This window comes from Hypanus sabinus, chromosome 3 (assembly GCF_030144855.1).
Source record: "Hypanus sabinus isolate sHypSab1 chromosome 3, sHypSab1.hap1, whole genome shotgun sequence".
NCBI classification, from domain to species: Eukaryota; Metazoa; Chordata; class Chondrichthyes; order Myliobatiformes; family Dasyatidae; genus Hypanus; species Hypanus sabinus.
The window spans coordinates 155,248,534-155,275,806 of NC_082708.1; the positions used below are offsets into that span (position 1 = coordinate 155,248,534).

The 27,273-nt window shown below is 41.9% G+C and overlaps 1 protein-coding gene across 1 annotated transcript in view; it reads left to right on the top strand.

Moving 5' to 3' along the window:
* The window catches only part of grid2 (glutamate receptor, ionotropic, delta 2), a 1,097,559-nt gene that overhangs the window by 742,305 nt on the left and 327,981 nt on the right, over positions 1-27,273 (top strand). The window contains exon 4 of the mRNA XM_059963403.1: positions 22,064-22,269. Coding sequence (XP_059819386.1) covers positions 22,064-22,269 — 206 coding nt within the window. The remainder of the gene's footprint in view (positions 1-22,063; positions 22,270-27,273) is intronic.

Consider the following 27,273-nt stretch of genomic DNA (forward strand, 5'->3'; position numbering starts at 1 on the left):
GCTCACACCATTCCCTCCCAACTTTTATATTCAATGCCATGACTTACGAAGGCCAGCATGCCAAAGGCCTTCTTCAACAGCTCACCTGCCTGTGACTAGTTGTGGTATGTCATGCATTCATTTCAATTCTTTTTTTTCTTTTGGATGGCCATCTTTGGTTTTCAATGATGATCTTTAAGTCTTTACAGAATGGTGTAAGCTCCTCTGTCCAGTTTTAGATTTATTTACTTAAAGACACAGCCAGGTCAATCCCTTCCAGCCGCACAGCCCAGCAACTCACCTATTTATTAAACACCAGCCTAATCACAGGACAATTTACAATGATCAATTAATCTACTAATTGGTACACTTTTTGACTTGGGTGGGGGGGAGGACTGGAGCACGGGAGAATAGCCACACAGTCACGAAGAAAGTACAAACACCTTACAGATGGTGCTGGAATTGAACTCCAAACTTCAAAGCCTTAAGTTGTAACAGTGCCGTGCTAACTGCTACACTACTGTGGCACCTTAGCTTTGAGAACATGGTTGAGGGTTTATGCCTGATTCCCTTTCTACCCTGATGGCTGCAGAGACTTCTATGGAAATTGCCAAGTCAAATTGTGGTATGCAGGTATCTCCTTTCAGTCCTACAGAGACCTTGAACTCTTTGTCATTTGCCATGGTAAATGTGTTCTGGTTTTCATTCCCCTGAATTGATCTTTTCAGCTTTGCAGTTCAGCTTTCTTGATTTGTTCTCGCATTCAATTTGCACATCTTCTCCTGACGGTGACCTGTTACATCCTCACAAAAGGATTCTCTTTCCCTTTGTGATTCATGTTGACATCCACCTCTATTGCGTGGCTTTATCTTAACTTGGCTTATATTTATTTTGTTCTGTTGTTGAACTGAATTGAACTGCCTCGCTTTTTCAGGACCAAGATGGATTAATTGTTCAGGGCTTTGATCTACCAGTTTGTGGTCTCGAATATAGTCTGTCCTATAGTGAATTTGAACTTCACAGTAAAACTCTTCAACACATGGGTATGGTGAGCCTCAAGTGAGATCGCACACTCACTTTTCCTCCATATCCTTAATTCTGCTTTTACTATCTGTGCTTCGAATTGGAGGAAGGCTTGAGACTCTCACCAATGTCAAGACTACATCTTTGGCAATATCAGCGCCATCGTCAGAACGAGGCATGTGCTGGAAGCTTCATAGGTCACATCAGGGCTGTTACTTTCATTCTCACTTATTACGCAGCTGTTGGAAAGATTCACTCTTTTCTTACCTGCAAAAGTATGTCAGTAATCTTTGCTCCCAAATTATGCCTTTCAGAACAATACTGAACAATAGTTCACAATGAATTTAAATCTTCTGACTGCTTCAAAAATGTCATTGTCTTCCATTGTAAGCTAAAATTGTGTAGAGATCACAATATTATTTCACACAGAGATGCAAAGAATCACCATAAGCTAATGTACAGTTTCTAAGTATACAATAAAGATTTTGTTTTGTGTACTTAATCACTGTCATCATGTTTATTTGCTAGAACTTTGTCTATTATTCTGCCAGATTAAGATGTGTATCTCAACTAATTGTTTGTACTTTTTTTGTCTTTGTTGAAATATATACTGATTTTACTAAGAACATAGTATGTCAGTGAATCCTGCTGTAGTATACTTACATAAGAATATATTTCACTATTTATTCTTACTATTTTTAACTGTACTTACCTTAGCTATTTTTATGCATACTTTACTGTGTTTAACAATGCAAACCTTATCCCTGCAGGAATAAAAACTACTTGCCATCAATATTTCCTCTTTGATTGATTGCATGAAGTTCATTTGGTTGTACACATCCCTGACATTAGCTCTGCCATCACATTTCTTTGAGTTATGCATGTTTCTTGTCCAACATCACAGTGCAGGAAATCTCAATAAGATCACCTGTCAGTTGTCTGGTTTTCAAATGACAATAGCCCAATTTTCACCAACCACCACTACACCAAATGACATTTAGAATCTGTCTCTCTTTTGTCTGAGTGTCCACAACGACACGTATGAATGCTCAGCACAGTTCTCAAGGGAGTTCATTTTGGCTTGGGCTGATTGTATACGAGGGGTGATTGACAAGTTCGTGGCCCAAGGTAGAAAGAGATGAGTTATTAACTTCAAACTTTCTGCATTATCACTCAAAGAGTTGAACTGCACGTGCATGTAACGAGTGTGTCTTGGACCGCCAGAAAGTGTCCACAGCAGGGGTGATTGATAAGTTTGTGGCCTAAGGTAGAAGGAGATGAGTTATACAGCTCTCGTTTCATGCATGTGCAATTCAACTCTTTAAAATGCAGAAAGTTTGAAGTCAATAACTCATCTCCTTCTACCTTAGGCCACAAACTTATTAATCACACCTCGTAAAGCAAACTTCAGTGGAAATTAAAATGGGGAAATATATTAATAGGTAACCAGACTTCGAAAACATTCTGTTCTTGGGCCAGAAGTCAATGCTCCAGAGTGTCCTGACACTGAGCCAGCCTTCAATAGCACACCAGCAGCTTGCGGTCAGTGCACTTTGGACCTCTACACATACACATCACTACAAAGAACATGTTGGTGTTCAGGTGTCAGTAAACCTCACCTCACTCTACACCACCTGACTCTGCATTCAGAGGCAGCCCATAAGGTCTTGAACCAGGATCAGGATACACTTCAGGTCTGGTTCCTCAAGTGTTGTGCCTCGTTTATCTCCCACTGATATGGCCCCATTTATTTGAAAGGGGATAGCAGCCTTCACTAAAGGACACCACAGTAGTGTAGCAGTTAGTGTAATGCTGTTACAGTTCAGGGTGTTGGAGTTTGGTGTTCAATCCTGGCATCCTCTGTAAAGCATTTGTACGTCCTCCCATGGAATGCGTGGGTTTCCAATGGGTGCTCTGGTTTTTTTTTCACACAGTCCAAAGACGTAACGGTTAGTAGGTTAATTGGTCATCGTAAATTGTCCTGTGATTAGGTTAGTGTTAAATTGGTGGGTTGCTGGTAGTGTGGCTTGGAGTGGCAGAAGTCACTCTGTCTAAATAAATATAAGAAAGGTCAGGGAAAGTGTGGGTTTTAACTTTATTTTAATGAAAATTTATGTTTGTCATAAATGTTTAATGAGATTTTAAGTGAAGTTTTTACTCAATAATAAAAAATCATTTTTTTAGAAATTCTTTATGTAAACTGTTATGGAATGGTCTGATTGTTGTGAAGGGCATAGGTTGTCATGGGAACATCAGGCAGTTCAAGGGCAGTCCGCTGATGTTGCCTGGAGCCCGGTTGATGCTTGTAGACCACCCTACAACAAGGAATCTTCGAAGAACATTAAAGGGTGCTTGTCCAAAAACAAAAAATCCCATCACCTTAGTAGTAATAGAGTTCCTCTTACTCTTACCTAACACCTCATCAGCCTCCGCATCCAACTCATTATCCTGTGCAACTTGTGCCACCTCCAAAGGAATCCTGCCAATAAATATACCTTTATCTCACCACAGCACCTTCCCCACTTTCTGCAGGGATCAATCTCTCCATGATTTCCTTGTCCATTAGTCCCTTCCCAATAATCTCCCTCTGGCACTGATCCCTGAAAGGGACCTAAGTGTAGCACCTGCCCATACACCTCTTCCCTCAATCCGTTCAGGGGCCCAGGCTGTACTTCCAGGTGAGGCAGTACTTCACCTATGAATCTGCTGGTCTCATCGATTGTGTCCAGTGCTTCTGATGTGGTCTCCTGTTCAGTGGAGAGACCTCTGGTAAATTGGGGGACGCTATGTTGTGCACCTGCATACCATCCACCTCAAGTGTGACTTCCCAGTGGCCAAAAATTTAAATTCTCATTTCCCTTTCTGTTCTGATGTGTTGGTCCATGGCCTCTTCATGTGCTAAGATGAGGCCACCCTCAAAGTGGAGGAAAAAAACCTTTTATTCTGTCTAAATAGCCTCCAACCTGATGGCATGAATATTGGTTATCTTTCCTGTAAAGAAATTCCCCCAACCCCTCCTCTATTCCTCATTCTGACCTTTTACTTCTTCTCACCATCCTATTACTTAACCCTGGGTCCACTCCTCCTTCTCTTTCTCCTATCCCCTCCTATCATATTCATTCTTCTCCAGCCCCTCACCTTTCCCACCCATCTGGCTTCACATCCTAACATATAGCTAGCCTCCTTCCCTTCCCCTCACCTTTTATCCTGGCATCGCCCCCCCCCCTTCTTTTTTCTCAGTCCTGAGGAAAGGTCTCTGCCTGAAATGTCGACTGTTTGCTCTTTTCCGTAGTTGCTGCCTGGCCTGCTGGGTTCGTCCAGCACTTTGTGTGTGTTGCTTGGATTCCCAGCATCTGCAGATTTTCTCTCGTTTGTGATTGGATTACCACCTATTTAACCCTAGCCAAATCACAGGACAATTCTTATAACCAATTAACCCACTAACCCTTAACTTCCAGCACTGTGGGAGGTAACTGGAGAAAGCTGGCGTGTTCACAGGAAGGATGTAGAAACTCCTTACAGAGGATGCTGGAACTGAACTCCGAACTTCGTTGCCCAGGCTATAATAGCATCATGCGAACCACTATGTTACCATGCCGCTAATATATATATAGTATGTGGCACTACAATTAAATGTTATGATTTAACAAAGTACTTTGTATGGGTGCTTCCAGCTATTTCCACCCACAGGTATTCAGTGGAATTAGTTAATTTTTAAGAGCCCAGTATATATGTATGTAGAATTCCTCATTTACTGAATTCTCAGTGCAAATTATTTCCATCATGCTGAGAATTCAAAACAATTGTATTGAATTTGTGTATGTGTCTTTATGAGGCTATCTTCCAGTGGTATGTTCTAAATCCACATGGAAAGATGAAGAGATTTGATGCTTCATGGGAATTAGATTTCATTAAGTGCATCCATTAAATATTAAGTGAAATGAGGCAAGGGTAAGGCAAGACTAATGAAACTGTGCTTTTCTCTAGATTTCTTTATTCTTTCACTGATAGTATTGAGGCTGAAAAATAATAATACTGACTGGTGAAAAATGATCTAATATTCGACAAGGAAACCTCTAAAATCTTGATGTTAGTGCTGTGTTAAATGAAACAGATCTTTTGCTTAAAATTAGATGGAGATTATCAATCCTGACTTCAGAGATTGGGAAAACAGATATAAGGATCGGTGGCCAGTATGCAGGATATTACTAAATTGTATTTTCAACCAGATACTTAAGAAAATGGTTGGCAGGAGAATGACACAGCTAGTGGAGCTGCAAACTTACAGTGCAACTGATTTATCGTGATAGGATTCAATGCTGACGTTAAGCACTTCCTGCATGCACTGTACGTTGTTTTCAAATTCTACCTGCTACTAAAAGGGTTTCCTCCTGGCCCTCCGGCAGCAGCTCCACATCCTAAAATCGTGCATGTAGGCAGGTTATTTGGCTGGTGTAAATTGGCCAGAACATGTGAATGAGTGGTAGAATTTGGGAGGAGTTGATAAGAAGTTGGATTAGTGTAAATGGGTTGCTCAAGGTTGGCACTGTCTTGGTGGGTTGAGGAGACTGTTTACTTGTTGTATGGCTCTATGAAAGTAAAATTTTAAAACCTCCTCAATTCTGAAAATCTGAAATAAAAACAGAAAATGCTGGAAATGTACACTATGGTCAGAAGAATCCATTGAAAGAGAAGCAGATAGGCGAGAGATTGGACAACAGAAAGAGAAACACTTCAGATCCAAAATCCTTCATAAGAACAATAAAAATATTACAGTTTTTTGAAGAGGATTAATATACAAAGATCCACATCAATCAGTTAAAATCATCCCTATAGACCTAATTCACCAAAACACCATTTTAGATGTGGGAGACATGTAAAAGTAGATAGTTATTAGGCATATCAGGAGAAAAAATATAATCAATTTCACTCCAACTACTTAAGATTTACAAAAAAATTCCCATAGTCGTCAAACTGTCAGAGGTGTCTAAATAGAGGCATAAGGTCAGAGCAATATAGCCCAGACATAGGCCCTTGGACCAAACAAGTTCATGCTGACCACATTGTCAAATCTCAATTTCCTACGTTTGACCAATATTTCTCCAAGCTCTACTTCCTCACATATATTTCCAAGCACTTTTTAAAAGATACTATCACAGCTACTCAACCAATTCCATATACTCACTACTATATGAGTATAAAAGTTAATCTTTCCCCTTTCACCCTTGATCTATGCCCTTTTCTTTGGACCCCACCACCCTGGGGAAAATATTGTTACCATCCAAATGATCTATGCCTTCCATCATTTTAAACACATCCAGTAGGTCACCCATCATTCTCTTACATTCCGATGAGAAAAAGTGGCCAACCTCTTCCTGTAACCCAGGCCCTCTGCACCTGTTATCCTGGCACCCTGGTCATCTTTTCTGCGCTCTTTCTGGTTTAACCACATCTTTCCTCTAGCAGTGTGCCCAGTAAACAGAATTAGTTTAGGAAGCTCTTAAAGATGGTTCTTTTTCATTTAGAGTCTTACAAGAGTTTATGATCCATGAGATTAGGAGTGATATCTCAACATGGAATGATTATTGGTTTACTGAAAGAAGACAGAACATAGGAACAAATTGAATATTTTCAGAGCAGTAGAGTATAACCAAAGAAGCACCACATAGATCAGCATTTGGGCTCAGCAATTTCCCATCTGTAGTGATGATTAAGTCTTCCACTGGTACAAAGTAAAGGGAGAGAATAATCTGAGTTACTGTAAAAAGCATTTGTTCAATGGGCTGCCATGGGCATTGTTAGAAGCAGATCCAAGAGTAGCATTTCGGAGTCTATAAGACACATAAATATTCAAGGAAAAGAGAGACATATTCTGGCAGAAGGGATTTAATTTAACTTGGCATTGTGGTCAATGCAGACATTGTAGCCTGAAGGGCCATTTCCTGTGCTGTACTGTTCTACATTCTGTGAATTCCAAATAAATGTTGACTGGTTAAGTGAAAATCAATAAACTGTAGATGCTGTAAATCTGAAATTAAAACAAAAAAATGCTGGAAACACACCATAGGTGAAGCAACATCTGTCAGGAGAGAAATAAGAGTTCATATTTCAGCTCAGTTTGATATGAAATAGTAATTGTGTTTCTCTTTAGTTTGGGGAGTTATAAGTAAGACTGAATAGCAGAACCACGAAGGTAGTAATCTCTGGATTACTCCCAGTACTATATGCTAGTCAGGGAAGGAATAGAAAGATAGAACAGCAGGGGAACAAAAATCACAATTCCTTAAGTTTTAAGATAGCCATAGATAAAAATTAAAGATTAGATTAGCTTCACTTGTCACATGTATGTCAAAACATCAAAGCATTCAGTGAAAAGCATTAGTTGTATCAAAAAAAAATCTGTCCGGATAGTACTAGGGCAGCCCACAAGCGGTATCACACATCTGGTGCCACTATTGCATGCCCACAACTTACTAATCCTAACCATACCTCTTTGGAATGTGGAGAGGGTCCAGAGGAGGTTCACAAAGATGATTTCAGGAATGAAAGGGTTATCATATGAGAGATGTTTGATGGCTCTGGGTCTGTACTCGCTGGAACTCAGAAGGATGAGGGGGGATCTCATTGAAACCTTTTGAATGTTGGAAGGCCTAGACAGAATAGATGTGGAAAGGATGTTTCCCATGGTGGGAGAGTCTAGGACAGGAGGGCGCATCCTCAGGATAGAAGGGTGTCCCTTCAAAACAGAGATGCAGAGAAATTTCTTTAGCCAAAGGGTGGTGAATTTGTGGAATTTGTTGCCACATGCAGCTGTGGAGGCCAGGTCTTTGGGTGTATTTCAGGCAGAGATTGATAGGTTCTTGATTGGACTTGGCATCAAAGGTTACAGGGAGAAGGCCGAGAGCTGGAGTTGAGGAAGAGATTAAAAAAAGGATCAGTCATGATTGAATTGCAGAGCAGACTCAATGGGCCAGATGGCCTAATTCTGCTCCTATGTCTTATAGTCTTATGGAAACAAGAACATTTGGAGAAAACCAACACAATCATTGGGAGAACATTGAAAACTCCTTGCATTCAGCAGTGGTAATTGAAATTCAATTGATGATTACCGGTGCTGTAAAGCAATTGCACTAATTGATACCATTCAAAAACCTTGCAAGTGAGTATTAGAGCATTACAGAAGGGTCTCAGACCAAAGCATCGATTGTACTTTTTTCCATAGATGCTACGTGGCCTGCTGAGTTCCTCCAGCATTTTCCTGTGTTACTCTAACATATGGAGAAAGGTTAAAGAACACTGCACAGAGTACAGGATAGATGTGTTCCAGTAAGATGGAAGAAAACAAATGCAAGGTAAGGGAACCCTGGATGTTGAGAGTGGTGGGTGAAGTTAGGCAAGATGGAAAATAAAATGTATGTAAGGTTTAGGAAGCTAAAGCCAAACAGAGCAATGGAGTAGGTAAACAATGCCAGAAAAAAACTCAAGAAGGGAATTAGTAGAGTCAGGAAGGGCTGTGAATAGCTCTTGGTGAGTAGGATTAAAAAGAATCCTGAGGCATTCAAGAGCAAGAGGATAACTATGATTTGGTAGGACTACTCAAGGATAAAGAAGGAAACGTGTTTGTAGATTATGTGGGTAAGGTGCTAAATGAGTACTTTGCATCAGAAAGTACCATGGAGAATGATTTAGAGGAGAGTGGGGTCAGTGTGAAGAATGCTAATATTCTAGGGCAAAAGTTCCCAACCTGGGGCCTAAGCACCCATCATTTAATGGTAAATATCCGTGCCTTTAAAACAGTTGGGAATCCCTGTCTAGGGCATTTCTAGTGAAAAAAAGGTTGTCTTGTGTCTCTTAAAGAACATCAGGTGCCTTCGAGACTTGAAGGGATATACCCTCGATTATTCAGAGAGGCAAGAGATGAGATTACTGGTGCCTTGACCAATATCTCCTTACCTTCTCTGGCCAAGGTCCTGAAGGATTGGCAATTAATTTATGTCATATTATTTAACAGGGACATAGCAGGGAATCCTGGAGACAATGGAGCGGTAAGTCTCACATCATTGGTAGGGAAATTGCTGCAGAGGATTTTAAAGGATAGAATTTATGTGCATTGGAAAACCATGGTCTGATTAGAAACAGCCAACATTGCTTTGCGTGTGGGAATGTTACCTTAATAACTTGACTAAGTTTTTTGAGGAGGTGACAAACATAATTGAAGGTAGAGCAGTGGATATTATCTACACAGATATTAGTAAAGCATATGATAAGGTCCCTCATGAGAGACTCATCCAGGAAATTAAGATGGATGGGATTCATATGAATTTGCCGTTTGGATTCAGAATTTGTTTGACCACAGAAGACAGGGTAGGACTTCTTCTGGCAGGAGTCTGTAACTAGTGTTGTTCTGAAGGGATCTGTATTGTATAGAACAAAGATAATGTTAGAATAATGTTATAAGTTGAGTAAAATGTTTCCTTGGGTGAACAAGTTTGTTCATAGGATAAGGTGGTGACCATTAAAAAATATGATTTAATTATCTTCCCTCATGAAGTTGGGTATCTTTTATGTCTAAAGGAGTTATGATCAATAAGCATATACGAGGGGTGATTGATAAGTTCTTGGCCTAAGGTAGAAGGAGATGAGTTAGTAACTTCAGACTTCCTGCATAATCACTCAAAGAGTTGAAATGCATGTACATGTAACGAGAGCTGTATAACTCATCTCCGTCTACCTTAGGACATGAACTTATCAATCACCCCCCCCCCCCCACCCCTCAGCTGTGGACACTTTTTTTTTTGAAGGTCCAAGATCTGTATACTCCATGACCACTGAACTAAGTGTGTAAATGTAGGAGAGGACTATGTTGAAAAATAAATGTGTTAGGTTTCTAAAATTGACTTCTTCCACCTTAGGCCATGAACTTATCAATCGCCCCTTGTATATAATGCAGAAGTACATATCTTTCGACGTTCAACCATGATGCTATTAAATAGCAGAGCAGAGTCATTTGTAAGTTTTACCTGGATTGCATAATAGTTATGTTAATGCCTTATCTAAGCAAAGGGAACAAAATAGATGACAGCTCCCTTCAAGAGTTATAAATATCCCTGTGTGGAACAGAATGAAGCAAAAAACATTGGAAGTAGGAGTGGGATATACATTTCCTGATGTATTTGTTCAGCTATTCATGATTGATATGAGATTATGGATTCAACAGTTAAATAGAGACACAAGAGACTACAGATACTGGAATAGGAAGCAACATAGACAAAACCGGAGGAACCTAATGAACCAGACGGTATCTATGTAGAGAAATAGACAGCTGACATTTTTGGTTGAGACCATTTATGTGGTGCAGAAACATAAAATGAAATGAAGCATCAAATAACCATTTTCCTCTACAGGTGCTGCCTGACCCACTGAGTTCCTCCAGGTTTTACTTTTGTATATTGCTCAAAATCTTTGATTACCTACTTCCCAAAATCCTTGATTCCTAAAAAGGCCATAGGTTTGTCTTGCAAAGGCATACTGTACATCCCTCTGAGGGACAGAACTCCAAAGATTCACACAATGGAAAACTCCTCCTCACTTTGCTCTCAAGTTATGGATTTGTACAGGATGGAAACATGCAACAGGCCGTTGTAAGGAAGCCTAAAGGGAAGCTGGTGTGCATGGTAGATGAAAACAAACATGGCTTATTGTAGTTCAACAGGTACCGAAGAGTGATGTATGCCATGATGGGAGGTAGGACTAGTTGAAAAGGAATTAAATTTATTGGTGGAGAATAGAACACTGTTGGGAGGCCAACCGGGCAATCTGGCATCAGGAATGAAATCACCCAGCACTCAGAGCGGCTGCCCATATATTAACTCAGTCACAGATGACAGCAGATCTGCTTTTGAAGCATTTCTGAGCCCCAGAAAGACCCATGGGAGATGATCATGCCAACACTCATCAGTCAGGGAAGCCCTCAGAGCAGCCTTTAAGGAGTGGTGAAACCGCTTACATAGGCCATTGGACTGAGAGTAAATCACCATGGTGTGATGTGGCCTAACACCGAGGCTCCGGGCCAGCGCAGCCCAGAGCTCTGAAATGAATTGTGAACTGCGGTCAGAGGAAATAGATGAGGTGTGAACCGAGCAACCCAGGTGCTGGGAAATACCCGAGCCACGTCTGCAGCTGTCATCAGTGATAGAGGGACAACCTCTGACTACCTAGTGGTACGATCCATGGTAAGAAAGTGTGTGAAACTGCTGAAGAAGGGAAGGGATCGAACAAGGTTCATATTGAAATTGACAAACCGTCACTCAGGGATCTCAAAAGCTGCTATGACACCTGAACATGATGATAATTTTTGCCCACTGGCACTTCAAACGAATTGCACTCCAATCACATATGTTCCTTCTGAGGCCGTGCCAAACAAACTTTAGTGCAACCAGTTTCTGTGAGGCCTTCTGGCCCGGATACGAAACGCAATATATGGAGTCAAAGACAGTCCATCTCCAGTTTGTGGTCATGATAGGGTGAGAACAACCGGTTGAGATATCACACAGCAGAGAAACTCCAGCTTCCCCAAGCTTAGTGTCAGTCAGCTGCAGGTCTGTCACTGTTGTTCAGTAAGCCTGCACTTCTGGGTCAGTAACATCCTGACATACACTCTAGAAGTAAACAAAAATTACAGACAGCCAGGTGGAGATGAGAAACTCACAGTCAAACGTACTGTACTTCCTTTTGGTTTGGACTGAGATGCCAAACAAAAAAGGTGAGTGGCTGCCTTGGCAGTTACCAGTTTTTCTGGGTCTAGTCTACACATGTGGGCATTGGACAGGTGGGCCCATTGTGGGAATGTGGTGGTCGACCACATGTTTAGTGACTGTAGAGGAGAATAAGGGCTTGTTGAGGTTTGGGAATTCGCCCAGCGGTGGTGCATGTGCTTGAACTTACTGAGGGGAGCGGGGTAATGACCCATCGTCCTTGACGTCCATAAGCCGGCAATTCTGAAGATCAGTCAACAGTCCTTGGGCACACAGGCAACTTGCACTGAGCAGAGGTCTAGCCACTTTAGCCAGGATAAAGTTCCATGTGCAAAGTCACCCACTGAAATAGAGTGTCACCTGTCATGTGCTCTAAGTCTGGATCCTGCTGCTGTTGGCACCTCCAATGAGGTTTTGCTGCTCTTTGCCTTCTCATCAATGGGCAATATTGGCAGCACACTCACTTGAGCACCCGTGTCACACAGGAAGCGTTGCCCTGAGATTTTGTCTATAATGAATAGTGGACATCCCTGGCAGCTGGAACCCACGGTGTTAACAAACCTCTGATGTCCCAATGTGTTGGCACTCTTGAAGCTGCAAGGCAGTTGGCACTTCCTGGCATAGCTAACCAAGCAAGCATGGTAAAAGCACAGACCTGGCATTGTCAGTTTCACAGCCGTGGACATTCTTATGTTGGGGGCCTTGCTGACCAGGTTTATTGAGGTAAAGGAAGGAAGAGGAATGATGCACCTCTGTCTAGCTGAGTGTAGACTACCAGCCATTTTAGCAAGCTCCCTATAGTCCTTCACGAGTGCATTAGCCATTTGCGTCCTTTCCACCTTTGTTTGATAAATCCTTTGTTCTTTGCATAATTTTTTTGCTCATTCCCCCCTCTGAGAGAAGCACTAAAACAGAACTGGACCAACACAGGATGAGTGTTAATGGATGGTTGAAAATGAGTGCAAATTCAGTGAATTCCTTGCTTTATTTGTCTATGACTCTATGAAGATTTCTAGAGTAGTAATTTAATGGTCTTCTTCCCTTAAACCTTGGAGCAAAGCTTCCAGTGGGGCAATGAAATGTCTGCCTTTTAAATTGCTATCTCTGCTTAGTTCACAATGGCTTTTGCCCATTCTTCTCACTGCTTGTAGTTTATAGTTTAGCAATTAAGTGTGTACTTCATTTAATACTCAGAGTCCATAGAATGAAAACATTGTTCAAGATTTGCATCTATGCATTTTAGCTCAGATTATATTTTTCTTTTGGATGAGCTTCAGAAATTCATGAGGAATTATTAGGCTGACCACAGTGTTTCCCCAGGTAGGAAGTAAATAGAACTTGTATTAAACAGCCTGAAAAAAATCCACAAATAATCGCTTCAGGCCAGCACCAGTAATTATGTGGTTGTGTATTGGACCAGTAACCCAAAGACCTAGAGTAATAATCCAGAGATAAGAGTTCAAATCCCACCGTGACAACTTGGAATTTTAAATTGTGATAATTCCATCAATCTGTAAGACAGTTCCAGGATTAGCAATGGTGACCATAAAACTGCCAAGTAGATGTAATACAAATATTCACCAATGTTCTTTAGAGAAGGAAATATTTGATCTTTATCATAAATCTGTGACTCCTGGAACAACAGATGCATCATTGATTCTTAATTACCCTCTTAAATGACACAGCAGACCATACATTTCCAACTTGATGAGGGTTCATGCACATCCAGAGTCTCAACACCTCTGCACATTATCCTTGAGGCAGGTGTGGTGGGAAAAGGCCATCATAATTTTACTTCTGGAGCTTATCCTTGCCAAGATGAAATACAATGTTGGAAAATGCATGGTCATTCACTTTGGTAGTAGAAAAAAATGTCCGGTCTATTTTCTGAATGGGGAGAAAACCCAGGATTCTGAGATGCAGAGGGACTTGGGAGTCCTTGTGCAGAACACCCTGAAGGTTAACTTGCAGGTAGAGTTGGTGGTGAGGAAGGCAAATGCAATGTTAGCATTCATTTCAAGAGGTCAAGAATACAAGAGCAGGGATGTAATGCTGAGACTTTATAAGGAACTGGTGAGGCCTCACCTTGAGAATTGTGAACAGTTTTGGGCTCCTCATCTTAGAAAAGATGTGCTGGCATTGGAGAGGGTCCAGAAGAGGTTCACAAGGATGATTCCAGAAATGAAAGGATTATCATACGAGAGATGTTTCATGGCTCTGGGTCTGTACTTGCTGGAATTCAGAAGCATGAGGAGGGATCTCATTGAAACCTTTCAAATGTTGAAAGGCCTAGACAGAGCAGATGTGGAAAGGATGTTTCCCACGGTGGGAAAGTCTAGGACAAAGGGCACAGCCTCAGGATAGAAGGGTACCCTTTCAAAACAAAGATGCAGAGAAATTTCTTTAGCCAAAGGGTGGTGAAATTGTGGAATTTGTTGCCACATGCAGCTGTGGAAGCCAGGTTGTTGGGTGCATTTAAGGCAAGAAATTGATAGGTTCTTGTTTGGACATGACAACAAAGGTTATGCAGAGAAGGCCGGGAACTGGGGTTGTGGAAGAGATGAAAAAAAGTATCAGCCATGATTGAATGGCGGAGCAGACTCAATGGGCCTAATTCTGCTTTATGTCTTATGGCCTGTGGTCTAAGAAGGAATACATGGTCTCTGATGACAGGGCAGGACTCAGATTCAATATTATTTATCGTGTGTATGTATATTGGAACATACAGTCAAATATAAAGTTTGATTTAACAACCAATACACCTAAAGATGTGCTGGGGCAGCCAGAAGGTGTTGGCACAGCATAGCGTGTTCACAATGCTCAGCAGAACACAGAGCTCAACCGAACAGAGCAAGCAAGGAAACAGCAACAAGCCCCTTTCCTCCCAACCACCTACTCACACACACTAGCAGTACAACTCCAGTTCAGGCTTCTGTGGCTCTAGTCTCCAGTCTTCAGGATTTCTCCATTAGGCTTCAAATTCTGGACTTCTGATCCACTTTTGGGCTTCAATCTTCAGTTTGGAACCCCAGTCCAGACCATAGCAGGACTCAAATTCCAGGTTGGATCTCCAGGTGTGCAAATGACTGGCCTTCGTGCTTCTTTGATCCAATCCCACCACCCACCGGCCTAGGCCAGCCCGACATTCATGGTGTCCTTCGTCACACACCTATATTGCTGTACTTTGAATGCAGAGCAGAGGCTTAGATTGTGAATGTCCTTTTTCTCCTTTTTCTTTGAAATCCTTCACATCTCTGTCCCTAAACCTTAATATGAAATCTAACAACCCCACATTTGCTTGCCTGAACCCTAACTTGACTCCTAACTCCCCTCTCTGTACCTAAAACCATAGAAACATAGAACCATAGAACACTGCAGCACAGTACAGGCCCTTCAGCCCTCCATGTTGTGCTGACCCATATAATCCTTAAAAAAAGTACTAAACCCACGCTACCCCATAACCCTCTATTTTTCTTTCATCCATGTGCCTGTCCAAGAGGCTCTTAAATACCCCTAATGTTTTAGCCTCCACCACCATCCCTGGCAAGTAATTCCAGGCACTCACAACCCTCTGTGTAAAAAACTTATCCCTGATGTCTCCCCTAAACTTCCCTCCCTTAATTTTGTACCTTTGTCCTCCAGTATTTGCTATTGGTGCCCTGGGAAACAGGTACTGACTATCCACCCTATTTATTCCTCTCATAATCTTGTAGACCTCTTTCAAGTCCCCTCTCATTCTTCTACACTCCAAAGAAAAAAGTCCCAGCTCTGCTAACCTTGCTTCATATGACTTGTTCTCCAATCCAGGCAACATCCTGGTAAATCTCCTCTGCACCCTCTCCATAGTTTCCACATCCTTCCGATAATGAGGTGACCAGAATTGAACACAATACTCACCAGTCTCACCAGTGATTTGTAGAGCTGCGACGTACCTCTCTACTCTTGAACTCAGTCCCCCTGTTAATGAAGCCTAGCATCCCATAGGCCTTCTTAACTACCCTATCAACCTGCGCAGCGACCTTGAGGGATGTATGGATTTGAACCCCAAGGTCCCTTTGTTCATCCACACTCTTAAGTAACTGACCATTAAACCTGTACTCACTCTTCTGGTTTGTCCTTCCAAAATACATTACCTCACACTTGTCCAGATTGAACTCCATCTGCCACTTTTCTGCCCAACTCTGCAACCTGTCTATATCCTCTTGTAACCTTTGACTACCTACAGCTCCATCCACAACTCCTCCAATCTTCGTGTCATCTGCAAACTTACTCACCCATCCTTTCGCCTCTACATCCAGGTCACTTGTAAAAATCATAAATAGCAGGGGTCCCAGGACAGATCCCTGCGGCACTCCACTAGTCACTGACCTCCAGGCAGGATACTTTCCTTCCACAACTACCCTCTGCTTTCTTCCTTTAAGCCAATTTTTTATCCAAACAGCCAAGGTTCCACTTATCCCATGCCTTATGACATGGGACCATCTGCACAGAGTTTAAAAAAAAGCTGTGTCTGAGGCACAATCTCAGGAGACTGCAGAAATCTTGACTGGAAGATCTTAACAGGTCTCTGATCTACAGCTGTTCCCAGGAACAGACACAAAGATAATCATTGACTGCTACTGGAAGATTATCTGTACAATCAAGCCTGCTGACCTTACAGTATAAAGAGCTGTTCATGGCTGAATGTTGCACATTGGCACATTGCTAGTTCGAGACCACTTGTTGAGGGCTGCTCTGAAGTATCTGAAGTATGATCTAGTTTCCAATCCATGTACTTGTCTAACTGTTTTTTTAAGTTGTTATATTACCTGCCTCAATCACTTCCTCTGACTGCTCATTCAACATAGATTCCACCCTGAATTACTCCTCAAATTCCTTCCAAAGCTCATCCCTCATTTAAACCTATGCCAGCTAGATCTTGAATCCCCATTCCTGGGAAAAAGACTGAGGGGACTCACCTTATCTGATATAATTTCATGACATACTGATTTGATGTAAATCTTCCCATTAGTGAATGGTCTATCTGGAAATGTGGTTGATGACATGTGAATATACTATGTTAATATTTGTGTATAAAGTATATTTTGCAAGAAAACCTAAAGATGTTCAATAAATGGGAGCCTTGCCATCAGTGTTCATGTCCATTGAATGAATAAAAAAGCACAATTTTCACGCTATTGATTCACTGAATTGTTTTATTACTTCAAAGATAAACTACACAGAATAACATTCTTTGAACAATGCAGTTTTATGATAGCATCAGGTTTCTTGCCTGATATGATGAACTAGACACTTTCTCCTGTAATTCTTCAAGAATTCAAACCTAGTATAATGGTGAAACTTAAATTTAGCTGGCATTATTTACTTCAGAGTGCTAAACTTAATTTTCTAGATTTTGAAGTTGTAACACATTTGCTTAAAGAACATGCTTCCATGTATTCTTCCTTGTAATTCTGTGTCTTTGTGCTACTGGCATAGTCTGTAGTCACGTCAATAGTAATTACAGCAGCTCTGCTGATACTGCTATTTGCCTCCGACTGCTACACGTCAAGTTGCTTCAGGCAGCAGGAAGATTAACTTTAAGCTATTCTGTTTACACTGTAACACAGCAGGTTGACTGGCAAAGAAAAACCAAAACACAATTACATCTGTGGCTGCAGATAGCTGTTCAAATGTACCTCAGATCACTGCAAAAATTAATTAATTCAACTAACGTTACTAGAAAGTCTTGCAGCTTTTCTACGCATTATAATGTCTTTTTCATACATTTTAATTGCATGATAACTCACTAGAATTAACATTGAAGCATGTCTGGAGGTGCTTCAGATAGAAGGGAGAGATGGAGTGATGATGGATGATGGCAGGAAGTGAACTATTTTGAAAGGATTAAGGGAATGTAACTTTCCAAGGCATCAAGAGATTATTTAGAGGACTGACTAATCTCTCAATGCCTTGAGTGCCACAGTAGCATTGTGGTTAGCATGACACTATTATAGCTCAGGGCATCAGAGTTTGGAGTTCAATTCTGGTGTCATCTGTATGGAAACTTTACGTCCTCCCCATGGAATGCGTTGGTTTCCTCTGGGTGCTCTAGTATCTACTGTCCTCTACCGTCCAAACCTAGCAGGTAGGTTAATTGGTCCTTGTAGATTGTCCTGCGATTCAGATTGGGTAAATCGGAGTTGCTGGGGTGGCCTGGATCAAAGGGCCGGGAAGGCCCACTTTGTGCATGTATTGCTAAGTAAATACACAATATATGGTTGCATGGATAAGAGAAGCTTTTTATAAAACAGAGGTTAGATAGAGTGGGGGGTGGGAGACTTCATAATGAAAATCCAGGCATGCATTGGAGACTAATTTTGATTCTACTGGTGGGGTAATGCAAGAGAAAATCATCAACGGGACATAATCATCATGAAGAGTCAGAAGGGAATATAATGCTGCAGGATCATAAAAAGGGGGAGGAAAAGAGAGGAGGCATTGTAATTTGGATAAACATAATGGCTAACTTTGCATACAAGCCTGAAGGAGGTATATTATATTTTTGTGGCTCAAATATTGGCCAGAGTAATAGGAGCAGACTTTTCAAAAAGATGACCAGAAATAAAATTGAAGATGCTGGAAATTTAAAATAAAAACAGAAAATGTTCAAAACATGCCATGGAAGGAAGAGGAACCATTAATATTTCAGGTCCTTCAGTTAACTGCTCCATCAGAACAGTCCTCCTGTAGTTAGTAACACTTTCTTCATGGGTTATCTTAGTTTACAAAAAGTCAGGCAAGGCCTCTGTTCTTCCATGAGATTTTAAGGAGATGCCTTGGTTAACAACAGAGAAATATTGTTTGAAAATGCCTTGTCTGTAATTGAAAGGATGGATATAGAATCATCCAGGAAAAGGCCTCTGAGCTGGAATAGAAGATATAATAGAATATATAATAGAAAATATGATTTAAGTGTTGTGGGAAGACTGAGAAGAAAATGAAGAACAAGTGAACAAGGTTACATTCATGAAGATTGTAGCGCTTATGCGACAGGCTGGTATATGTCTAGGGGAAAAATTCCAGCCACTCGCCAACCCCGCCTCCCACATACACAGATGCTGTGGAAGACAAGTTAATGCAGCGTCACACACACAATATCAAGCTCACACCAGATACAGTTACAGAATATACTTTAAAGATTTTCCTAGAACTAAGTAATTACCAATGATACAGTATATATGAAGGAAAAGAAAATAAAGTAAAAGGCGCCAAAACTTATCAGAGTTCAGTCAATTTAGTGCACATCCTTGGAGCTCAACAATCAAACCACTCGACCACTCTTCGCTCTCCCCCGACCTCTACGACCTCGCACCTGGGACCACCCGGTGGTCAACCGAGCAGTACGGCACACGTCCACCTTCTTTGGCGTCTTCTTCCCCATCTCTTGAAAAGACTGCAAAATCCCAGCTCCCAGACCCACATCCAACCCCATTGATTAGCAAATGAATACAATCCACATTATCAGCAATCCTAAATCTAAACAGACTGCGAGAATCTTCGAGAATGCTCTGCAAGACAACACTCTCTCACCAGTTAGCATAACAAAGAAGCAGTTTTACTTCTAACAAACAAAGAAGCCATTTTGATTAACATACATAATACAAGATGAACTAAAGGCATGGATCCAAGGACAGGCTATTCGGTGCCTCAAACCTGCTTAACTATTCCATCACTGATATTCTGATTGACCCCTGCCCAATCCCCATGACCCTCTATCCACAGGTGGTACTAAAATTGGTCTCGTTCTTAAATGATGACTCAGTACACAAGGCTCATGGTATTAAAAGCCAAGGATTCATAATTTCATGATGGAAGAAATTCCTCATCATTTCAATTGGACACCTTATCCTAAGACTATCCCCTCATTCTAGATCCTTTCTGGGAAAGAAATGTCTACAGGGCATTTACCATTCTCAGCTCTCCAAATCTTGTGAATTTCAATGAGGTCACCCCAAGTTTCCAGACTTCAGAGATAGTAGATTCACTCAGCAGTTATTCTTCATATTCCCTTCAATCGTGGAATTAATGTGGTCAAACATTACCACGACATCTGTTTCCTTTTTATTACAAGTTTCTAGCATCCATAGCTTTTGTATATTCTTCCTGAAAGTGAGAACAAAACTCTACAGTTGCAAATGTGATCTCATGTGAGCTTGGTGCACTTGTACCAAGATTCCCCAGTTTTATACTCTAATACCCCTATTCACCTCTATGCAATGAAAGCCAATATTCATTTTGCATTACTAGTTATTGTACTTGCATGGTCATTTAAAATAAAAGCAGAAAATACTCAACAGGTTAGGCAGCATCTGTGAAAAGAGAAACAGTTAATATTTCAAATCGTTTAGTTTCTTCAGCATCTTTTGTGTTTTTTTAAGTTTTAAGTTTCCAGTTTTTCTTTTATTTTCATCCTCATGTTAACATTCTGTGTCTTGTATCTGCAATCACCCAGCTCTCTCTGAATGCCAACATTTACTATTCCTTCTTCATGCTGTAGTGAAAGTTGACTTCAAGCAGATAGGCTGACAAAAGAAAGAAGAACTTGGCCACTAAGATGTGAGATTGGATGTGAGATTGTAAAGACATTTGGACAGGAAAAGTCTTCAGATGTTGGAGAGCAATTGCAATAAAATTTAGGTCTGGGGTCTTCGTGACGAAGTTAACTTTTGAAAGAAAAGGTGTCGTTGCTTTACACATTTCCTATGACACAGAAGAAGGCCATTGGGTCCATTAAATTAGTGATCTCTTAGCAACTCCATTCCTCTTTCCCTGTCATCTGTTCTCACCACATTCACATTAGCTTTCCTCAGGAGTTCCTACACACAAACACTGGGCCCAATGCATAGGGACCAATAAATTACCCAACCACCTGTTTCTAGAATATGGGAAGAAACAAGAGCTCCCAGAGAAAACCCATGTGGTGAAAAAGAAAATATGGCAAGGAGATCAGGATCGAACTTGAGTCTCCCCTTCTGAGGCAACAACGTCAGTGCCCCACCTAATTTCTTAGAATGCTATTAAGTGTAATACTTTAATATTTAAAGTATGCTACTGGATGTTTAAACAGCGAATTATAATGAAGACACAATATTCTCCATTATAAATTACACGGTGAAAAATAAAATGAACCTTAGGCTATGTTTTCTATCACCTCATTACATTTTCATCACATCCAAAAGACCCAGTCTGAAATATAGCCAGAGACTGTATAATAAACACTTACACAAAATTTACATTGAGGACACAAAGGTTGGAGGTGTTGCGGATAGTGTGGAGGGCTGTCAGAGGTTACAGCGGGACACTGATAGGATGCAAAACTGGGCTGAGAAGCAGCAGATGGAGTTCAACCCAGATAAGAGTGAAGTGGTTCATTTTGGTAGGCCAAATATGATGGCAGAATATAGTATAAATGGTAAGACTCTTGGCAGTGTGGAGGATCAGAGGGAATTGGGGTCTGAGTCCATAGGACGCTCAAAGCAGCTGCGCAGGTTGACTCTGTGTTTAAGAAGGCATATGGTGCATTGGCCTTCATCAATCATAGGACTGAGTTTAAGAGCCGCGAGGTAATGTTAAAATGTTAATGTTAAAACAGAACCCTGGTCAGATCCCACTTGGAGTACTGTGCTCAGTTCTGGTCGCCTCACTACAGGAAAGATGTGGAAACCACAGAAAGGGTGCAGAGGAGACTTACAAGGATGTTGCCTGGACTGGGGAGCATGCCTTATGAAAACAGGTTGTGTGAACTCGGCCTTTTCTCCTTGGAGTGACAGAAGATAAGAGGTGACCCAATAGAGGTGTATAAGATTATGAGAAGCATTGATCGTGTGGATAGTCAGAGGCTTTTTTCCAGGGCTGAAATGTTTGCCACAAGAGGACACAGGTTTAAATTGCTTGGGAGTAGGTGCAGAGGAGATATCTTTACACAGAGAGTAGTGAACGTGTGGAATGGCTAGCTAGCAACAGTGGTGGAGGTGGATATGATAGGATCTTTTAAGGGACTGTTGGATAGGTACATGGAGCTTAGAAAAATAGAGGGCTATGGGTAACCCTTGTGATTTCTAAGGTAGGGACATGTTCGGCACAACTTTGTGGGCCAAAGGGCCTGTATTGTGCTGTAGGTTTTTCTATGTTTCAATGTTTTTCTATGTTTCTAATTTAGCTCACATTTTGAAATAAATAGTATTGCAAATTCAGAAAGTCCTTACTAGGGATTCCATAGCTTAACCTGATATTTAACAAGATAATTATTATTCTTTGCCTGCCAGATATCCGTGGAATTCAGGATTTTCTGGACAAAGCCTCCCAGCAGGGAATGGATGTCGCTCTGCAGAAAGTGGAAAGCAACATCAATAGGATGATCAGCACCATGTTTGCCTCAATGCGTTTGGAAGAGATGAATCGGTACCGGGACACACTACGACGTGCTATTCTATTCCTGAGCCCACAAACTGCAAAGGCCTTTGTTTCTCAGGTAGGAAGGCTGCAGTCTATGCCTGTGCTGTGGCAGAAAAGTATTGTGTTAATGATGAACCCACTGATTCGTGTTATAGAACCAGTCCGAGACAGGCTAAGCAGTTTGAAACTGTATACTTAGCAGTTTAGAAGAATGAAGGATGACTTTATTCAAGCATGTATGATCTGAAGGGTACTTGTCAGAGTGGATGTTGAAATACTTTCACTGGTGAGAAAGTCTTGAACAAGGGGAAATAGTGAGTAGTTCAAGGGCCAGTCATTTAAAACTGAGGTTGAAAGGAACTTATACTTTCATAGAATATGAATCTCTGGAATTCTCTGCCACTGAAGGGGTGGAGACCAACATATTAGATATAAGTAAGGTGATGATGGATAAATATTTGAAAAATGCAAGATCTGTAGGCTATGGGTAAGTGTGATAAAAACGGGGATAAGGTCGGCACTGATACAATAACATGAGACAGGCACAATAACATTTAAAAGAGTTTGGCTAAAGTACATAATTCCTTGATGTATTACACTATGACTCTTTCGGACATGATCATATTGAATCATGCAGTCGGCTTGACGGCCTGTTCTTGCTCCTTATGACTGATGAAATGTTATTCCATGAAATGTAAGATATTGAAATTCCAGTAGATTCTACTATTAAATTCATTTATGCTAGAACTGGACATTAGATGAACTGAGTTACAAGAAGACAGGTTAGACGCTGAGAAGGGATACTCATTGAAGACAACAGTTAAGGAGATAATTCATCAAGACTTAGAGACTCAGGAAGCTTTGGAATTCTTTATCCCAGAGAGAATAATCAGCCACTGAGGTTATTCAGGATGATTGCATAAAGATGTTCAGGACACAGGAGAATCCAAGGTTAAGGGGGGGGGGGGGGGGGGACAAGCAGGAGAATGGGTTTGAGCCAATCATGGTTTTATTCAGATTCATGTTTATTATCACAGGTATAGGTTCTGAAAATTTTTGATTTTTGGCAACAATATAGTGCAAGAACATAAAAAATCACTATAAGTTACAATGAAGAATAAAATAAGATAGATAAATAAACAGCACAGAACAGGAATAGCAAGAGAGCATTTATGGGTTCACGGATCATGAGAGGGCCCGAGGGCAAACTCTTTTCACACAAAGGGTGGTGGGTGTGTGGAAGGAGCTGCCAGAGGAAGCTATAGAGGCCAGGACTATTAAAACATTTAGAAGACATTCAGACAGGCACATAAAGAGAAACAGTTTAGAAGGATATGGATCAAATGCCCGTAATGAGCTAGCACGTTGGTTAACACAGATGAGTTGGGCTAAAAGAACCATTACTATGCTGCATAACTCAATGGCTAAATGCTGATAACTTGGACATCTACGGGGAGGGTGGGGAGGAAGAAATAATAATGATAGAGAGGTGTATGGCAATGGAGGGAATTATCCTCAAACATGAGAATTTCAGAGCTAAAGTGATACTATGCCAGTAGTTCAAAGTTCAAAGTACATAAACATCATCTTATACAACCCTGAGATTCATTTCCTTGTGGGCATACCCAATAAATCCATACTAGAATAATAACCATAGTAGAATCAATGATAGACCGTACCAAACTGGGCATTCAACCAATGTGCAAAAGATGACAAATTGGGCAAATCCTCTTTGGTTCAAGAGCTTGATGATTGAGAGGTAATAATCATTCCTGAACCTGGTAGTGTGAGTCCTAAGGCTCTTGTACCACCTTCCTGATGACAGTAGCGAGAAGAGACCATGACCTGGTTCGTGGGTATCCCCAATGATGGATGCTGCTTTCCTTCAACAACTCTACGTATAAATGTGCTCAGTGGTGGGGAAGGCTTTACCTGTCAAGTTCTGAGCCACTATTTTTTATAGGCTTTTCCATTCGAGGGCATTGGTGTTTCCATAGCAAGATGTGATGCAGCCAGTCAACGTACTCTCCACTACACATGTAGAGAAGTTTATCAAGTTATGTTGAGTCTTTATAAACTCCTAAGGAAGTGAGGCCATGCTCTCTTTGTAATTGCAGTTGCACACTGGGCTCAGGACAGATCCTCTGAAATAATAACACCTAGGAACTTAAAGTTGCTAATCTTCTCCACTTCTAACCCTTCAATATGGACTTGCTCATTAGCCTTTGGTTTCCTCCTTCTGAAGTCAGTAATCAGCTACCTGGTCTTCCTGAGTAAGAGGCTGTTGTTATGGCCATATGTTCAATCTCCCTTCTATACGTTGATTAGTCACCAGTTTGTATTCAGTATATGACAGTGGTGTCGTCAGCACCTTGAAATCAGCATTGGAGCTGTGCTTAGCCACACAGTCATAAGTGTAAAGCGAGTAGAGCCAGAGGTGAAGCAGACGGTCTTGTGGTGCTTCTGCGCTGACGGAGATGGTGGAGAATCTCTGGATGAAGGGTTTCCGCCCGAAATGTCATCACTACCTCCTCCCATTGTTACGTATCCCGTAACTGGATAACTTACCAGCAAAGATAGAGAGGACCGTTGAAGTCTGATGGCACTATTTTCAAACATTTTTATTTATAAAAGGGCACAAAAGTAAGGTTAATACAAACATTCAGATAATGCACATCATCAATACTCAATCTAAAGCGCGGGTATAGTAATGTTCATCATTAAGAAATAATCTCGACTGTTGTCTAGGGGATAATATATTGTCCTTTGGAAATATAAAAGTCACTCAGAAGTCTGCAGGCTTCAGCCTTTTGGGGAATCGCTGGGTTTCACATATTTTAGAAAGATTGGTGAGGAAAGGAAAAAACTTGCCCGGGTCTTTATGAAGCAACTCCGTTGAATCAGGGGAGCGTTGGTTCCCCGTTGTTAGTTCGAAGTCCTTTTCAGTGTTATCAGCCACCCGCTCCCCAGGCAAAGGAGAGGCGGAACGCACGTGGCTTTGTATGGCTTCCCGCTAGGTCGGGAGCGCTGAGCGATGGTGTCCTTCTGGTGCGTCGCTGGGGTACCGCCTCCTGCAGTCCCCTTTTATCTTGACTTGCAGAGTTGTAGATGTCCATCAAAGTAGGGTAATGCAATCCCCACCCCCACATTGCCCGAGGGTGTCCATATCCATGGTAGCTGTCACGTAGCAGGGACATGCACTTCACACAGGTGTCTCTAAGAACAATGGCCAAAACCGTTGCATTGTCTCTCGTTTCCTGGGTCCGAGACCCGAATTAATAGTGATCTTGCGATTCTCCGGAAGGAGGGGGCTGCTCCCACCCCTTAGGCCCCTCTGAGCTGTGGTACATTCATAACACCATAGATACACAAAAATACAACTGCAGATGCTGTGGATCAAAGGATACGTACACGACGCTGGAAGAACTCAGCAGGTCAGGCAGCATCCATGAGAAAAGAGTAGCCAACGTTTTGGGCCGAGACCCTTCATCAGGAATGGGGGGGGGGAAGAGAGGGCCAAAGCCCAGTAATAGAGATAGGGGAGGGGGAAGGGCTAGAGGCGCCAGATGGAGAACCAATCAGAGGAAGGATAAAGTGGGGGAGGGGATAAGCATGAAAGAATTGTAGAGGTAAAGGAGCAGAAAGTTGAAAGGGGAGAGAGGCAGAGAGGGACCTAGGATAGGGGAAGGGGAGGGGGAGGGAATTACCGGAAATTGGAGAATTCAATGTTCGTACCACATGAGGTGTAGATGAGGTGTTGCTCCTCCAACCTGAGTTTGGCCTCATCATGGCAGTAGAGGAGGCCATGTATGAACATATCTAGATGAGAATGAGAGGCAGAGTTGAACTGGGTGGCAACCGGGAGGTCCTGTCTATTGTGACGGATGGAGCGGAGGTGCTCGACGAAGCGGTCCCCCAATCTGTGTCGGGTCTTGCTGATGTAGAGGAGGTCGCACCGAGAGCACCGAATGCAATAGACAACTCCAGCAGACTCACAGGTGAAGTGTTGCCTCACCTGGAAGGACAGTCTGGGGCCCGAAATAGTGGTAAGGGGGGAGGTGTGGGGACAGGTGTAGCATTTGCGCTTACAGGGATATGTGCCGGGTGGGAGTTCTGTGGGGAGGGACGTGTGGACCAGCTAGTCATGGAGGGAACAATCCCTGCGAAAAGCTGAGAGGGGTAGGGAGGGAAAGATGTGCTGGGTGGTGGGGTCCTGTTGAAGGCGGCGGAAGTTGCGGAGGATAATGCGTTGGATCCGGAGGCTGGTGGGGTGGTAGGTGAGGACAAGAGGTACCCCGTCCCTGTTGTAGTGACAGGAGGATGGGTTAAGAGCTGAAGTGTGGGTGGTGGAGGAGATGCGGGTGAGGGAATCTTTGATGACGCCAGAAGGGAAACCACGATCCTGAAAGAAAGAGAAGTCCTGGAACCTCCCATAGATGCTGCCTGGCCTACTGAGTTCTGCCAGCATTTTGTGTTTTTATTTATTTCCAGCATCTGCAGATTCACTCATGTTGAGATTGTGGAGAGATATTTTTGCCAATCAGCACTAACTGGGATCTTCAAGAGGGGAAATTGAGAATCCAGTTGCAAAAATAGATATGGAGAATAAGGTCTTGAAGCTTATTGAATAGATTTGAGGGGATGATGGTATTGAATGCCGATAAAGAGCTTCTTGATGTATGTATCTTTGCTGTCCAGATGTTCTAGGGTTAAGTGAAGAGCAAATGAGATAGCATCAGCTGTGGACCTTTATCTCCAGTTAGAAAATTGGAGTGGATCCAAGTAGCTTCTCAGGTAGGAGTTGATATGTTTCATCACCAACTTCTCAAAACACTGCATCACCGTGGATGTAAATGCAACTGGACGATAGTCATTGAGGCAGGCTACAACGTTCTTCTAAGGCACTGGTAAAAGTGAAGGTGGGTAGCTCAGACTACTGAAGTGAAAGGTTAAAGATCTCAGTGAACACTCCAGCCAATTGATCAGCACAGGTCTTCTGTACTTGGCCAGGTACCCCGTATAAGTCCTGTGATTTTCATTGATTCACCCTCCCAAAAGCAGCCCGCACGTCAGCCATAGA